Here is a 17,183-nt window from a genome sequence, read left to right as displayed (position 1 = left end):
CCTATGGAGGATTTAAGGAAAGAAGGCATAGAAATCAGTGATCCAGGAAAGTGTCACTGTTACTGAAATATATATTTTGAAAACTATATCTCCACTTTTGGCCTGGCTCTTAGGTCCACAACAGATTTGTTGAGCCCAATTTTATACTATATTCAGGGTGGTTGAGGGGGGTTGTTTTTTGGTTTTTGGTTTTTTACCCAGCCCAAGTTATCTGTGTCCACAGTGTGCCAGGCTAGTCTGTATGCTGTGTTGGTTTCCCACAGCTAGGCTCCATTGTTTGAATTTGTGCTTTGGTGCATCTCTGAGGGTTTTTTCCCCCTTGTCCATCTTAATTTGCATTTGCCCTAGTTTGGTGCACCACACAATGGCTGTTTGGGTATTCTTTTATCTTCTAGCCAGTGGAATTATATTGTAACTAGGCAGTGCTTCCGGGGCTGGTATTTGGGCTCTGTTCTAGGATCTGTGTGTTGATGATCTTGCTTTGCTGTTTAATGTTAATTGCAGTTCATTGGTGACACTTAATGAGATTCCTTAAAGAGATCAAGTGTCAGGTCCCAGCCATAAAGAAGACTAGACACTATCACCTCACATTTTAATTTGACCTGGAGTGTGATGCTGGACTATTGCTACAATCCATCTTGCGGATTCACAAAAGACTTTATGACTTGGTTTTCTTTTGGTTGTTTTCCTATTCCCTTGTCAGTCCTTAATGGTCATTTGACATTTTATCGAGTACTTACTATGGGGAAAACCCTTAACAAAATTTGGGAGTGATAGTGTTGGAAGTAGAGACCAGTGCCACAAATTCCGGATGTTTAATGAGATACGATTTAATCTAGATAAACATACAGTCCTTTGTTTAGGTTAAAAGAAATCAGTTATGCCCGTATAGGATGAGGGAGATGTAGTCAGATAGCATTTAAAAAAAAAAAAACAGCTTAGGCATTTTAATTACTGTAAGCTCAGTATGACTTAGTTGAGTGATATGATTGCCAAAAGAGCTAATATGATCTTAGACTTCACTAATGGAAGTATAAAATCCAATAAATTCTTACTGCCCTTTCCCCTGATCATATCGTTTTGGGGATATTTTGTTCAGTTTCTCAGTGCCACATTTTGGAAGGGATGTTAGCAAAATCAACTTCGTCCACAGAAGAGAGGGCAACCAAGATGGTGAGGGGACTTGAAAACATTTCATAGAAGATAAGATGGAAAGGACTAGGGAGGTTAGGCCAGAGAAAAGAAGACATGGTAAAGGGGTGACTTGATTCTTGTCCTCAAAAATTTTAAAAGGCTATCGTAGTCTTATCTATGTGGCTTCAGAGGGGCCGAGGTCCATTGGCTAGAAGATAAAGTGAAGTAGGTTTAGGCTTGTTTTAGAACTTTGCAGAAATGCAGTAGCCTACCTTGTTAGGTCATGAGTTCCTCATTACTGGAACAGTTCAAATGGATAGATGGATGGATGGATGGATGGATGGATGATTCTTTGTTGGGGATATTGTAAAGCTTTGGTTATGAATTGTATTAGGTGGCCTCTAGGAAGAATGACGGAAAAACACTGAGGATGTGGTTCACATGTATAAATGATAACATTCTGAAAGACAGTGATTAGATTTCTACTTAAAAAGAGCTAAAACTCAGATACATGCTTAATAATACTGATAATTTATGAGGTGAAAGTATTGACTGGTGTGCTTGATTCAAGAGGTGATGATAAGGTAATTTACTATTGCCTGACAGAATAATATTGCCCTTCAATTATATATATAACTTACCCTGCTGTGTTCACAGATAAACTTAAAGTCAATTTGGACTCAGAACAAGCAGTAAAGGAAGAAAAAACATTGGAACAACCTCCAGTTTCAGTCGCTGAACCAAAGCTGGCATGCACTGGAGGCCTGAAGAAACCCTACAAGAAAGTAGAGCCTGTTAAAATGCAGCAAAAGGAGAAAAAAAGGTAGGAAAGTTTTGTGGAGCTTGGAGGAAAAGCATCTTTGCTGGGGGCCAGGAGGTCTGAGCTTGAGCTTATTGACAGCAGTGGCTTCTAGCTGAGTGGTGAGGCCTTCCTGGTATCATAGGACAGATCCACGTGGTCAGAATAATGAGGACCAGTGTATCTTGTGAAGCCAACCCTTTCAGGCCTAGATCATTGTCTCCCCACCTTTATTTTAGCCTTGTAGACATAGCCTAAGAATACCTATTTTTTCTTTTCTTTTTTTTTGAACTTCAAATTGCCAATTGAGGGTTTACTCAGGGATACTATTTCTGGTCAAGTTAAAGAGAAGACTTTCTGTGTTTACTTTTTCTATCAATGAGTTTATTTTTCAAGTGGTAAAAGGTAATTAGAAGAGAAACTAAAAATCACGTAAGCTATTAAAAATGGGTCCAGGAGTTTGAGACACTACCTCATAGTTGGTAGCAGTAAGTCTGTTGAAAGAACCTCTGAGCAACTCCGTCAGGACTGATAGGCCCTAGAAAGGTCTGACTTTTGTGTGGAGGTTGGGGCTGTTTCTTTGCCAGACGGATGTCAGCCAGTTCTCCTGAGGTTTCAGGCTGAGCTGGAGCACTATCCAAGGGACTTCACCTTGCCATGAACAGGTGATATGGATGAATTAAAATGTTCCCAACTGTGAGTACACTACTCACTGTGATGGCTGTTTCTGGTTCTGTAAGTGGGGGTGGCAGAGTTCCTGGGGGCAGGAGGTGGGGGAGAAGAGCTATTGTATACTAGTGGAATATCTCATTTACCAAGTGTATTGTACAGAACTTGTGGTTTATATAGTCCTTGGTCATTGGGCTCTGTGAAAGAATAAGCTTCTACCTCCCAGTTAGGGAGTCGGGGATTGGACGTCTAAGTCTCCTCCCAAATCAAACTCCTGTGACTCAACCCATTCCATCTTTTATGTTCTCAGGGATGCTTCCATCAACCTTTAAAGGCTTTTGGGGTTTGGCAGCCTTTTGTAAACTCATTCCCAATGCCACTAGAGTATATTTGATCATATCTTTGCCTCCTTCCCTCCATCGACCCAAGCCAGACATTGAGCTAGCAATACTTTACCATCTCTTAGGGAAAGGGTAGAAGTATACTTTAGAGTACTTCAGAAATCATTGAATATAGAGTCCCAGGGATCTTACCTGAAGCTCCCTTTCCTTTTGGTCCATGTCTGTTCAGTTTAGCCTCAAGATTAAGCACCACTAAGCCTCAACGTCACATAGTGTTTCCATCTTGCTCCTAGGAGCTCAGATAAGGGCATGCTAACCTTAGCTTTTCTCAGGCTTAACTCCATGAGATCCTGCAGGAGTTGTTTAACCTCTTTGGGACTCATTTCTCTCAGCTATAAAAGAAGGGAATTAGATAATTTGATCATCTCTAAGGTCCCTTCTAGATTTAAACCTTATCCTCATCCCTTCTAACACACTTGTGAATTCATTGTTTGCTGTTTTGACACAAACAGGGTTATAATGGGTGATAATGGGAAAAGCATTGGAAAAAAGAGAGGAGAAAGAATGTAGACTTTAACAGTGATGATTCTATTCTAGTTCTCATGAAATTTTCCCATGAAATTTTTAAGGTGATTTAGAATAGGCTTCCTGGGAGAAGGGACCCTTGGGAATCATCCTTTGAGGAGACTTCAGTTAAGAGACTTTTCCAGCCAACTACTTGTCTTCAGATACAGTTGCAACTAACCAGATAAATTGTGTTTTTTTTCCTAACAACCTCTAAAGAAAATTTGTTATTCACATTTATATAAAGGATTATGAAGTTCTTAAAGCTTCAGGATCCGTATTTTATACATGGTTTTTATCCCTTACGATGCCTGTCACTGCTTGAATATTCATTGAATGGATGAGAGGGTCTAGTAGGATCCGTAGGAGAAGTAGCCCCAGAGAGGATTGGAAAGGACAGCGAGAAAGAAAGTGGAAACTCCTCTGATCAGCTTTGAGCACTTCCTCTGGTCTTGGGATGGCAATGGCAGTGCAAATCAGTTTCAGTTGTACTTAAATAATTGTCTAGTCTTCTTTCGATCCTAACCTTGTTAACTTGCACCCACTTTTCCCTCTCTGGTGCTCATTTCATGGGGGCTTTATCAAGCTGGACTGATGGATCATTTCAGTATGAACATCTGAGCCAATGGATTCTTGCCATGTGTAACATTTTCTGTTTTTGAAAGCAAAAGCACTTACTGAAATACAAACAAACAAGTACAATATTCCCCTCTCAACCTGGGATACACCACCTCACAAATGCACACAAAGAGCTCGCTCACAGCTCGCCTTAGTAGAGAGGCACATGTGTAGGGAGAACAGATCACCAAGGCATCTCACTGCCTTGGCACTGCAGGTCCTACTGCTGCTGCCCTTGCACACTGTGCACCTGCTGGGTGGTAGGTGGCTTCCTCACCTGCCCCTCTCTGCAGCTCAATCCCGGTCATCGGGGCCACTCTCTCCCCACCAGCTGCTCTTCTGAAAGACACTGTGGTTGCGGGTGGGCCAAGGAGAAGAGGTACAAGGGAGGTGGTGAGAAGAAACATGCTCATTTTTATTCTTGGATGGCAATAGGGGAAAGCGGGCAGAACTCTCTGATGATGAAACAAAAGAAACTGAAAACCTGAAGAAAAAGAGGAGGAGAATTAAACTTCCTGAATCAGACAGCAGCGAAGATGAAGGTGAGAGTTATTCATCTTGGGGCTGTGGGATTGAATCTTTGCTGTGGTCATTCATTTTTTGCTCACTTACTATATGGTTATCTAGGCTCTAAAAGTAGCTTTATTTTAGGTATAATAAGGAAGATTGGCCTAGTTAGGGGCTTACAGTTATGGCTCTCTATAGAATTCTTTCCTTGGAAAGCATACCTTATTCTTGTTCAGATTTAAATAGTTAGAAATTATTTTGAACTCCTGGTTAAGAAAAACAAAGAAGCAAACAAAATTCTCCCAACTGGATGGTGAGATAGCACATGTAGTTGAATCCTAGGCTACTCTTTCTGAGGAATTCCTTCTCCCCTAGTAGACTTGTACGCTGGGTTACGTGTGTTCTTCACCTTTCCTGACCCAGGGAAGAAACAAAAATCCCTTCTTCCTTTAAATTGATGGACAAACAGTAAGGATACAAAAATCTAACTTTTGTTGTTCATTCATTTCTGACTCTTCATGACCCCATTTGGGATTTTCTTGGCAAAGATACTGGAGTGGTTTGCCATTTCCTTCTCCATCTCATTTTACAGATGAGAAAACTGAGGCAGACAGGATTAAGTGACTTACCCAAGGTCACATAGCTAGTATCTTGAGGCCATATTTGGACTCAGGAAGATGAGTCTTTCTGACCCCAGGCCTGATGCTCTATCCACTGTAGCACCTAGCTGCTTAATAAATATTAAAATGCAAAAATGGGTTTTTATCATCACAGAACTTTTTAAACTATAAATTAAATAAGTAAATAGACCCCTCTGAAAATTGTCCTTAGCCCAGCTAAACTGAAAGGAAAACTCATTAGAGTCACACACACAGTTGTTCAGCAAACAAAAGCCTAAATACGGATAGAGATGCTCTTAATTTCCTAGGGGAAAGAATTCTTGCCTCAAAATTTCTTGTCTTGGATAACTTTCTGATGATGAGCCTGTCTAAATGTAGGTAGGCCAGTTCCTAGATGATGGACACCCTGTCCCTTGCCGGGCCCATATTTGAAGCCTATTCAGCTTGCCAGAGGACTGTGCTTAACTGGAACCTCACTGAGAACCAAGGGTAGCTTCATGCCTCAATAAGGCATTGAAGGAGTGCTTTAGTGGAAAACTTTTTCAACTAGTGAACTCAAAACTCTGTCAACATTGAACTGGTTAGTCCTTAAAGCCCACCTGTGAAGTAGGTCAAAAATGATTCCATTTTGCCAGTAGGGAAATGAGGTTAGGAGAACTCCGCAAAGCTGTGAATGAACTCAAGAAGTTCTCATTCCATCTTCTCTAGACACCAGAGTGGATTACATTTCTATAGCACTTAAAATATTAAGCCTGGAGAAAGAAAACTTAAATGACATTATAGTTATTTTTAAACATTTGTAGAGCAAACAAGGGGAAGAGGCATTAGATTGGTTCTGTTTGGCCTGAGGGGGCAGGGAAGGGTACAATGTGGAACAGTAGAGGAAAATTGCAGAGATGTAGATTTTTGACTTGATGGGGTTTAAAAACAAAACAAAACATCCTAACCGAGTTCTCTAGAAGTGAAATGGGCAAGCTTGAGAGGTAGGTTCCCCATCATTGGAGAGCTTCATGTAGAAGTTGGGTGGCTATTTTTTAGAGATATTGCAAAATGATTCCTTTTCAAGAATATGTTGAACCAGATGAGGTACTTGGGGTATCTTGATGTTTTGTGGGGGCTTTTCTGTTCTGTGATTTCCTCAATACTGGAAGGATTCAGGTCGAGGCTAGATGATAGTTTGTTATGGATTGTCAAGGTGATTGATTCTTCATACTGGAATTGAACTGGAAGAACTTCCTGGTCCCTTCTAACAATTTTGTCATTGCTGTGTTATCTAATGCTAAAAAAACATATGCAGATAACTTAAATAAAGTCCCAGCAAGTGGACATTTCTAGTTTTTTAGCATTGAAGAGTTAATAGAGTGAATCGTTCTCTTGATTAGGATGTTTTTAACTTGAAAAGTGATTGGTTAGGTGTCTTGTTTTAGTCTAAAACAAGCCAGTTTAAAAAACCTGGAAATAGACTGCAGGAATGAATCATTTCATTAAGCTATTAAGTAGCTTTTCTTTGACTGCTTCAGTTCAACAAATATTATTTTAAAAAATTTATCATTGAGTTTTATTTTTCATTCATGTTCTTAGAATAGGTATTTCTGGGAGCTCTTTGGATTTTCATGCCAACTCATTCAGGGTGTTAAATTCCAGTGGTGGGAAATTGATACCAGTTCTCTGTATGTGGCCAGAGAGCTATCTTCTGAAAGAATTTCTCCAAATAATCTTTGGGTAAATTTATTTGTTTTATAAAAATCAGAACTTTTCACATGTGTAAGAATGAAGAGACTCATTCTGCTTGGCTCAAGAAGACAGAACTAGAAGCAGTGAGTGGAAGCTTCAAAGAGGTCCATGTTAGCTTGATGTCAGGAAAAGAGCTTTCTGACCTTTAAAGTTGTACCAAAGCAGCATGCTTTTTCTTGGGATGTAATCAGTTTCCTTCCTTGGATGACTTCAAGAGGAAGTGACATGGGCACTAGTTCAGCTTGTTGTACCTTGGTTAACTATGGATTGGAGTGGAGAGCACCTGAGATTCTATCTAATTCAGGCTCTGGTGATCCTGCTTTTGTTTTATAAGCAGTAAAAAATGGGAGACTTAAGAGAATGCTCCTTAAACTCTAAATGTGGAGAGTGAAAAGTTGGACATCAGTGAAAAGTCACTTCTGCCCTGGAAGTTACCACCACGGAGAGCCCTGCGTACCAGATGAAGAAGTGGCTTTGATGTTTTTATGTTTTATAGCAGTCTTGATGACGTTCTCAAAAATGCCAGAGCCATTGGTTTGTCGTGTAGCAGTAGTCATGTAGTTTCTTCGTTCTCCAGTCCCAAATGAACTTGTTTGTTGCTTCTAGCACTCATTTTCCTGACATAGCAGCATGCAGGGGAAGATACCAGATGCAGTTGGGTCAGTGGATCAAAATGTCGTAGGAGGTGGATGGGAGGAGCCCTGTAGGAATTCCTCTCCCTGAGAGATGGCCAGGAGGTCTGAGGGGGCTGCTGGGAGAAAGGCTGGTAGTTCTTTTGAGAGATTCATCTGTCAGCTTATTTTATTATTTTTCTTACATGTAATTTAGGTTAATAATGTATAGTTTTCTGGAGGCAGAGAACATTTTCAGTCATTTTGGTATGTGTATGTGAGTTGTTTTTTTGAACCTAAAACACCAAAAATAATAGCATTTCCATACATATAGCAGAACACAAAGATGAAACCATGAATCTCTATTTCGTATCACTTGGTTTTTTTTTTTAAAGCCTATAATAAATTCTACATATTACTTTCAAAACTCCTTCCTTCTAAGATTCCTTCTCTTCTATGGATAAAAAAAAAATGTTTCAATGGCCTTCTCCTCTTCCTGCCTGTTTTCTAATAAATAATAATTAAAAAAAAGATGCCAGCAAGATAAAGAGGACCCACTAGCAGCTAAGACCAAAAACTATTTTGGAATAGGAGTCAAAACAATGAAAAAACAGCAGATGTAACAACACAGTCCCAAGGATCCTTTTCGACAACAAACTACAACAACAACAATAAATGCAAAGTTTCTCCTTGTCTGTAGATGTAGAATCCTTCTTCAAAGGAGGCAGTAATGAACACACAAGGATTTTAGGAAGTGGAGGACGGAAGCCTGGACCACATCATTATTGCTAAGTCTTCTTCCCTTCAACCCCAATTAAAAACTAAAAGAAAAAATAAAGCCCTTGTAACAAACACGGTGAAGCAAAAACAAATAGGCATACGTCCAAAAATTAGGACTCTTTGTACCTTGTGTCCATCTAGAAGTAGATAACATGCTCCATCCGTCCCAGGTTCGTTGATCACGGTTCTCAAGTCTTTCAAAGGTGTTTTTCTTTACAATGTCACTGGCCTTGTGTAAATTGTTCTCCTGCTTCTGCTTACTTTACTCCTCATCAGTTCATAGCGCCTAAGATTCTTTGAAATTTCTTTTGCTTATGATCATACCCTTGCAGGCATTATCCTCCCTCTTCCCCTTGTCTCCCTGTTGAATTTGTTTTTTTCTACCCCAGATTGCCTGTTTTTGATGTATTCAACACTCCTTTGTCCATTTCGGAGAAGAGTAAGGTTCTTCTGGTGCCCCCTCCCCCTACCTTGTCTTCCACAGTTGTGTACTTTTCTTCTCACATCCTCCACCTATGAGAAGTTGGCAAGTTCCATGCCCATCTTCCTCTTCTCTATACTCTGTATTCTTTTTCCCTTCCCTAGAGGCAGCTAGGTAGAGCCATAGTGCACAGAACACTGGGCTTGGAGTCTGGAAGACCTGAGTTCAGATATGGCTTCAGACACTTCCTAGCTGTGTGACCCTGGGCAAGTCACTCAACCTTGTTTGCCTCAGTTCCCTCCACTGTAGAACGGGAATAATAACAGCACCTACCTCACAGTTGTTTTGGGGTTCAAATGAGATAACATTTATAAAAAGTTCTTATTAAAGTAGTGACTGGCACATAGTAAACAGTATAAATGTTTCTCCTTTTCTTCTCCACTTCCCCTTTTCTTTCCCCATTTAAAACCCTCAGAGCAGAACTAATCATCCCCAAGGCCTCTGTTGTTTTTTTTTTTAAAGTTTGTGGCCTTAATATCCTTTGAAAATATTAAGGTTTTGAAGGACACTATTTTTTTCTCCTGTTAGAATGTTAGTGCTCTATCTTCTTAGCAGCTCCTTGTATTTGCTTAAATAAATTTACCATTCTAGGTTTCTCTGGACTCTTTGTGTTTTTAAGTGCAAGATTTAGTGTCAGAAAGACCTGAGTTCCTATGTGGCCTCTCATTTAATAGCCATGTGACTGGGAGAAAGTCACTTAATCTCTCAGTCTCAATTTCCTCATTTATAAAATGAGACTGATAATAGTACCTATCTCACAGTTGCTTTGAGGACCAAATGAGATAACTTAAAAAAAAAAAAAAACCTCTTCACAAATCTTAAAGGGCTATATAAAGTATTATTTTTATTATTCATTTATTCATTCACTTGTTTTTAGTTACTTATTTGTTTATTTATTTCCCCAGAGTTCCTACTCAGCTCTGGTCATTTCATCAAAATGCTTAAAATCCTCTTTTTCCATTAAAGGCTCGTTTTTGTCCTGTAGCTTTGCAGACTAAATTATTTTCAGTTGTTAGCCTATATCTCTTTTACCTTTTGGAATATTTTAATCTCAGGATCTGTTGGTTTTTAGTGGAAGTGGTCAGGTTTTGTTTGCTACTAGCCATAGTTCCCTAGAACTTGAGCTTCTTCTTTCTGAAAGATGATGGTATTTTTTCTTTGAAGTGGGTCCTTTTAGAAATTGACATTCCTAGAACTTTTCCTTTTGGGGTTCCTTCCATGAGGTGGTGGGTGCATCCTTGTTACCTACATTTTGCCCTATGGTTCTAATAGATCAGCAGTTTTCATTTACAATTCCTTAAAGTGTATTGATATTATTCAGGTTATTTTAGTCATGGCTTTCAGATAGTCCAATGATTTTAAAATTATCTCTCCTTGAGCCATTTTCCAGGTCAGTTTTTTTTTTTGATATCAGGTAGCTTATATTTTCTTCTATTTCAGAAAGATTTTAAAAATTCTTTTCTGGCATTTCTTGCTGTCTCATGGAGCAATTGTTGTTTATTCTAGTGTCCAGGGAGCCCCTTCTCAGTGCTGCCCCACAGGGTTGTTCTTCACTTGTTCCCTCTTTCTTTGGGCTTCCAAAGCCCTCACCCTAGGGTTTTCTGATCAATTCTGCTGCCTCCATACACACAGAGCTTTGCTGGCCCCCAGTGTCCCCAGCCTATCTCTGGCTGTACTTTGCTTTGGGAGATTACCCTGGACAGCTGACCCCTTTCCTATTGCCCTTGATCTTCTAGCTGACTTTTTGGGCATTTGGGAAAGTGCAGGAAGTCACTCTAGTTTGCCATTGCATTTCTTGATCATTATTCAGTCTGGTGAGAGCTTGAGGATTAGGCTGGAGAGGTATGTGGGAACCAGGGAGTCTGCCTCCCTGTTCAGGCAGCCATCTTGACCAAAAACCATCTCAGCAAACATTAAGTGACAGCTGTGTACAGAGCACTGTACTAGGGACCGGGGGAAGACTACTAATATACATTAATAAGTGACATGTTAGAAAAACAAAAGCTAAAGTGTGAACCAAGTTCTGAGAAGGGGGAATGGTTATGGTTGAGTCATGTAACTTGTTTTCTTCCCCTCTTGGGGAAAAAAAAATAAAACAAAAACATTACAGTTTGTCCGTTTTAGCACCTCTACCTTCAGGGAAATAAGTTTGGTTCTCTGCTTTCTTTTTCTCCTACTTGAATGAGTTATTCTGTCGTAGCTGTTTAAAGTCCGATATCCTTCTGGGCAGCATCCATCCCATTGTGGTTCTGTATCTTTTATTCCAAAGTTGACTGTCTCAGTTCATACTTGCAGTAGATAATTTATGGTTTCGTGCTGGCTGCTGCTCAGTCTTCTTCACCTCTGCAGGTCGTTTGGCTGAGTGCCCTGCATGGTCATAATTTTTAATACTGACTGACCTAATCAGTGGGGAGAATAGTAGATCCAGATTTTGTGTTGAGTTTGAATCCAGGCATGAGATTCAGGGAGCAGGTAAGGCAAAACAACTACTCAGTCTTTTGTCCAAGAATTTCATTATGCTGATTGAGCAATAGGTCAGTTGAGGATTTTTTACTTTTCCACTCATGGGCTTTACATATTTGCTAACAGATGAGATCTCCTTAGTGATGCTGTCCTTCATTTTCCTCTGATAGAAAGGCTTCCCTAGGCTAATGTCTTCCTTCTGAGATTACATTTGTTTTACTCTGCAGAAGTCTTATATGCACACGCTTTTTTTGCATATTGTTTTCACCATTACAGTGGGAGCTCCTTAAGAGCAGAGAACCTTTCTGTATATCCTGTGCTTAGCCCAGTACATGGCACACAGTAAGCACTTAATAGGTACTTAGTGACTAGCTGATCAATCATGTCTTCCCCTAACAATCTCTCTCCCTTATTAATCTCAGTGTAGAACATTCTTCCCAGGTGAAGAACAGAGGGGCCATGAGAAGCTTCCTTTCATGGGAGCAAAATCAGCATGGAGGGAAGAGAGTGCTTGGAGTTTGGAGAGCTGAATTCAAGAATGTATTCTGCTTCTTCCTAGCAGTGTAGCCTTGACCATGTCATGGCCCTTCACTAGGTTTTAGTTTCCTCCTCTGTAAAGTGAAGATTTGGATTAGATGATCTCTTAAGATCCCTTCCCTATTACCACAATAATAATAATTGATGACATTTATATACAGCCCATTCTTGCAAAATGCTTTGCATATATTATATAGTAAGGTCTTTTCTAGTTCTGACCTTCTGGGTAATATGTTCTAATGTATATTTGTTTTAATTCAACTCTGGGAGCAGCTAGGTGGGCGCAGTGGATAGAGTACCGGCCCTGACGTCAGGAGGACCTGAGTTCAAATACGGCCTTAGACACATAACACTTACTAGCTGTGTGACCCTGGGCAAGTCACTTAACCCCAATTGCCTAACCAAAAAAAAAAAAAAATAGTAATTCAGCTCTGACATTCTATAAATCTTGAGTCTTGACTAAATATGAGACTTGACTCTTAAGCCACAGGTTCCAGCCATAGCCATATGATGATGTCCCTGTTGAGGAAAGACCCCAAGCAGGCCTTGTTTGCAGCATACTATGCTTGCCAGTGGCATGCATCCATTTCAGTGCATTCTGTTGTTTATATGTTCCCTTCATGTAGACAAAGATCAACTTAAATGTACAACCTCCTGCTTGCTTTCTGACTGGTAAAAAAAGACTTGTATACTTTTATTTTTATTTGTATGATGCCAACAACACATGTAATTTTTTTCTTTTTCTTTTTTTACAATTTTTATTAATTTTGAACATAAATACAAAAAATAACATTCCCATGTACACAGCACAGCATAAAAAGGATTCCATATAAAACTGAATTTCCATTTCATAGTGTTTGCTTTTTTTGAAAAACTGTAATAAAAACTACACACTTTCATAGCTACCCTGCTTTTCTGTGCTTCCTTCTAAGTTTTCTTTTGTCCTCTGCTGTACACTTTTTTTCCTCCCTCCTTCCCTACTCTGCTGTAGAGAAGGTTACCATTACACACAAATATGTTTATATATGTAAAACCATACTATACATACTTCATTTTACCAGTTCTTTCTATGGATGTGGATAGCATCTTCCTTCATAGGTCCTCTGTAGTTGATTTGAGTATTTATAACACTCAGAATGACTTAGTTCAAAGTTATTCTTAGAACAATATTGCTGTCGCTATATACAACTTTTTCTTGGTTGTGCTCATTTCACTCTTCATTATTTCATGCACGTTTTTCCATGTTTTTCCAAAATCAGCCAGCTCGGGGCAGCTAGGTAGCGCAGTGGATAGAGCACCAGCCCTGAAGGCAGGAGGACCTGAGTTCAAATCTGGCCTCAGACCAAACACTTGACACTTACCAGTTGTGTGACCGTGGGCAAGTCACTTAACCCCAATTGCCTAAAAGCAAAAACAAAAACAAAAAATAAATAAAATAAATCAACCAGCTCATCATTTCTAACACGTGTAATTTTTAAGAGAAAGTGACCAGAAATCCCATTACTGGACCTAGTAAAGTCAAGTGTAATCAGAAGACCATTTACTGCAGAGTGCATCCAGTTCTCATACGTCTGATTGGTTGTCATTGTAGTTGTGCCAGATTCTCCGGGGGCTTATGAAGCTGAGTCACCACCTTCAGGTCCTCCTCAGGCTCCCGTTCCTGAGCCAGGCCCGAAAACTGAGCCAGAGCCTCCTTCCATCAAGGTAAAATGTCTATGTCTGGGACTTGCTGTTGCCTTTCAATCTGCCTTATTCATCCAAGGTTCTCAAGTTTCCATAGCCCTGTCTCTGCCATACCATACGTGCTATTTGGATAACTGTGGACAAGTCAATACTGAATCTCAGTTTCTTCATCTGTAAAATGGGAATGATAGTTTCATTACTGACCCCACAGAGTTGTGAGGACAGCGCTTTGTGAATGTTTAAACGTAGTATTAGTAGTTGTTGCTACTCCTCTTATTATCATCATGAATTATTCTTCAATTGAAGAAGGCCTTTTTTATTATCTCTCTACGTGCCCTTAAATAATTGTAGGCCTGCTGTCTGCCCATTGAACCTAGAGTTGTGCTACACCTGTTCCTTTCTGTTAGATTGGAGTTTTTGGCAAGGGAGAATGAGATGATCTGGACACGAATCCTTGTTTTGCTATGTGTGACCCACTTGCCCAAAAGACCGGGTAGTGGGGGGAATAAAGAAGGCAAATTCAGTTGACTCATTTTTATTGCATTCTGACAACTCCCCAATAAGAAGGTTGAGAAGTACGATAGTTTAGCAAATAGGAAAAGAATCATAGCTGATACTAATCTATTACAGGCGCAGAGATTTACAGCTGGGCTAGTCTTCAGCAGCCATTGAGTCCAGCCCTTTCATTTTACAGATGAATAAACTGAGGCCTCACATAGTTGAGTGACTCACCCAGGGTCCTATATCGAGTAAGTTGTAGAGCGAGGATTTGAAAGCCAGATCTTCTACTGCTAAAACCAGGGCTCTTTCCACTGTCCTATGTTCCCTCCTCTTCTTTTGTGGATTTATAAAATACTTAATGGAAATAGCTTCATTTGACCCTCACAACAGATGTATGAGAGGAGCAGAGCAGATTCTATTATCCTTCTCTTGGCAAATGAAGAAGCTGAATCTCTAAGAAGTTAATTAAAACATTTGAAGTCACTTAGTAACTGGTAGAGCTGGAATTCTAACCTAAATCTTCTGACTAAGCCAAGTCCTAAAATTCTGGGTGTCTGCTTTCTACTTTGTATTATCTATTTTTTCAATAAGTTCATTATTTCTTGCTTGGACTTTTTCAGTACTCTCCTAATTGGTCTCCCTGCTATCTAGTCTCATCCCTCTCCAATCCATCCTTCGTCAGCTTTCAGAATGATCCTCCCAAAGTACCCGTCTGATCATGACATTCCTACTCAAGAATCTTCGGTGACTCCCTGTTGCCTGTAGGATCAGTCAGTCAGCAAGCACTAGGTGACTCAGTATATAGATTGAGAAGTCAGACATTGACTAAGCATTTAGTGCCTACTATATGCCAACTTTTTGAAACCTTATTCCCTTTGCACATTCTGTGGTCCAGACAGACTAGCCTTCTTGCTGTTCCTCACACGTGACATACCATTTCCTGCTGCTTCCGTACCCTGCTGTTCTCAGTACCTCGCTGCTGTCAGTGCCTGCACTGCATACTGACCTTCCTTCTGTAGAATCAGAGAATTCTTCCTTCTCTTTCCAGCTCGAAAGTATTCGTGGCTTAGTTTGTAAAATATTGTCACTCTTGGGATCATTCATCTATCAGTCAGTTATGTTTGCTTGTCGTTTTTGATCCTTCAGGCCACAAGTGGAGAAAAGAAAAGAAAACGGAGGAGAGTATTGAAATCCCGAACCTTTGAGGATGAGGAAGGATGCATTGGTAAGAGGCGTGAGGTCCCCAAATACAGGAAGAATGGCTGATACTGAAGCAGGATGGTGTGTGTTTTTAAACAGATCATTGAGATTAGCTGAGTTATCAGTGAATTGAGAAGGGTCAACAGAAAATTGTGTGGCCAGGAGCCTCCTCCTTCTTCTCCCTTCATTTGTTCTTTCGAGGAGGGGATATTTTTCTTCCCAGGGTCTTAGCACTAGGGAACTTAAGCCCAGAGAGTTGGTGACTTGCTCGTGGTCACACAAGTTGTAAGTTGCAGAATTCCAGATTTGGTTTCAGTTCCAAATCCAATACTTCTTCCATTGCATCATCTAGTTTTCCTTTGATTTTGTGTTCTTATTTTGAGGGGTCATGAGACGAAGTAGCAAAAATAATAAGAGAGTAGATCATGTTTCTAGGGTTCTTTCTTCACAATACCCCATGAGGAAAGAAATCTGAGTATTCTTACCCTTGTTGCCTAGAATGGTGTCCTGTAGGCCCTCTAGGTGCTTGGAAGGAGCTGTGATTCTTTCAATGTGGATGAGGACTTAATAGATGGAAAAGCTTCACTAGTGATCAGCCTTTCCATGATGAATGAGCCTCTCTGAGGTCACCACATTGGAACTTGGGCATGGGCCACCATCCTAAACCCCCTGCCCCAATCCCTGGCCCCTGCTGGAAGAATCTGTTGTCATTTAGTGGAGGACTTGTTAGTCCCCTGAACTCCGTGAGCGTAGCCATCAGAAGCTGGCTTCATCATGCATCTCAAGAAATAAGGCCTTGATACAAGTGACACTTAATTTTGATTGCATGAATTTTACATAAAACCTTTCAGAGTCTCAATCTTTCTTAAATGACTTGTTCATGGTCCTACAGCTATTTAACTCTTAAACTCAAGTCTTAGCTGTAAGTTGTTTGGCAGTTATTCTAGCAGGGTTTTACTTTGCCAATATACTTCCCACAGTTCAGTTCAGCAGGGTTATTAAGCACCTACTATTCTTAAGGCACTGGGTTCAAATAGGAGTTCTTTCTTCTGTGCCCTTGTTAGCTGTGTGACCTGATACCCAGTGAAGTTTCCCATTTTTCAGCTTTTCTACATATGGAGAGTTATAGGATTTGCCCATATCTCTTCCGCTCGTCTTGGTCCGAGTAACCCAGGTTTCCTAGTCCTGGTAGAGACTGTGTATATAGTTAGTGTGATGTAGGCACAGGGCCACATGTGGAGTCAGGAGATTGGGGTCTTAGTGCTTGGCTCTGCCTTCAGCTAGCTCTCTGACCCGAGACAAGTTAACTTCCAGAGGCTCTAGTTTCTTCTGTCAGATGGAAATCATAATTCTTTTAGCAAGTAGTGCAAATGTTATTGTGAGAAAAGCGGTTTATAAACTCTAAGGTGCTGTGTAAACACGAGCTAATTTATTTACATGATTAGTACCCTTACCACTTAATTCAACTTGACTCTACCAGAGAAATTCCTTTCTGCCTTCTAGTTTTCATTTTAAAATTCAAATGTCTGTGGAGCCCTGCCATAGGAGAGAAGGCTTTTTTTCTAGGAAGGCAGCTGTTAGCTAAGTTACTCATTACCTTGACCAAGTTATTTAACTTTTTCTGGGCCTTGGTTTTTTCCTTCGGTAAAATGAAGAGATTGTACCAGATGACCTATTGACTATTTCAGTCCTAAATTCTATGATCCTAAGTCTTTCCACATCGTCCATTTCCTGCTGCATTATTTGCTCCCTAGAAAAGTGCCCTTTAAATCTTAATTGCTATGTATACTGTTCGAAGGTAGTATTTGTTAATTACCAGAACTTGTCCTCTGTTTCTAGACTTTGGCTTTCAGTGCCTTTTTAAGCACTATGGTTTCATCATTAATGGTTACGCGTGTGTGTGTGTGTGTGTGTGTGTGTGTGTGTGTGTGTGTGTGTGTG

At 40.1% G+C, this 17,183-nt stretch overlaps 1 protein-coding gene across 3 annotated transcripts in view; it reads left to right on the top strand.

The window, feature by feature from the left end:
• The window catches only part of POLD3 (DNA polymerase delta 3, accessory subunit), a 55,864-nt gene that overhangs the window by 31,891 nt on the left and 6,790 nt on the right, over positions 1-17,183 (top strand). For all 3 annotated transcript variants that reach the window (XM_027848026.1, XM_027848025.1, XM_027848027.1), the window contains 4 exons: positions 1,792-1,957; positions 4,561-4,667; positions 13,450-13,562; positions 15,189-15,267. In XM_027848026.1, coding sequence (XP_027703827.1) covers positions 1,792-1,957; positions 4,561-4,667; positions 13,450-13,562; positions 15,189-15,267 — 465 coding nt within the window. The remainder of the gene's footprint in view (positions 1-1,791; positions 1,958-4,560; positions 4,668-13,449; positions 13,563-15,188; positions 15,268-17,183) is intronic.

The sequence above is a fragment of the Vombatus ursinus genome, unplaced genomic scaffold, assembly GCF_900497805.2.
Source record: "Vombatus ursinus unplaced genomic scaffold, bare-nosed wombat genome assembly UNPS02005659.1, whole genome shotgun sequence".
Lineage (NCBI taxonomy): Eukaryota > Metazoa > Chordata > Mammalia > Diprotodontia > Vombatidae > Vombatus > Vombatus ursinus.
This window is presented reverse-complemented; position numbering and strand designations above follow the sequence as displayed.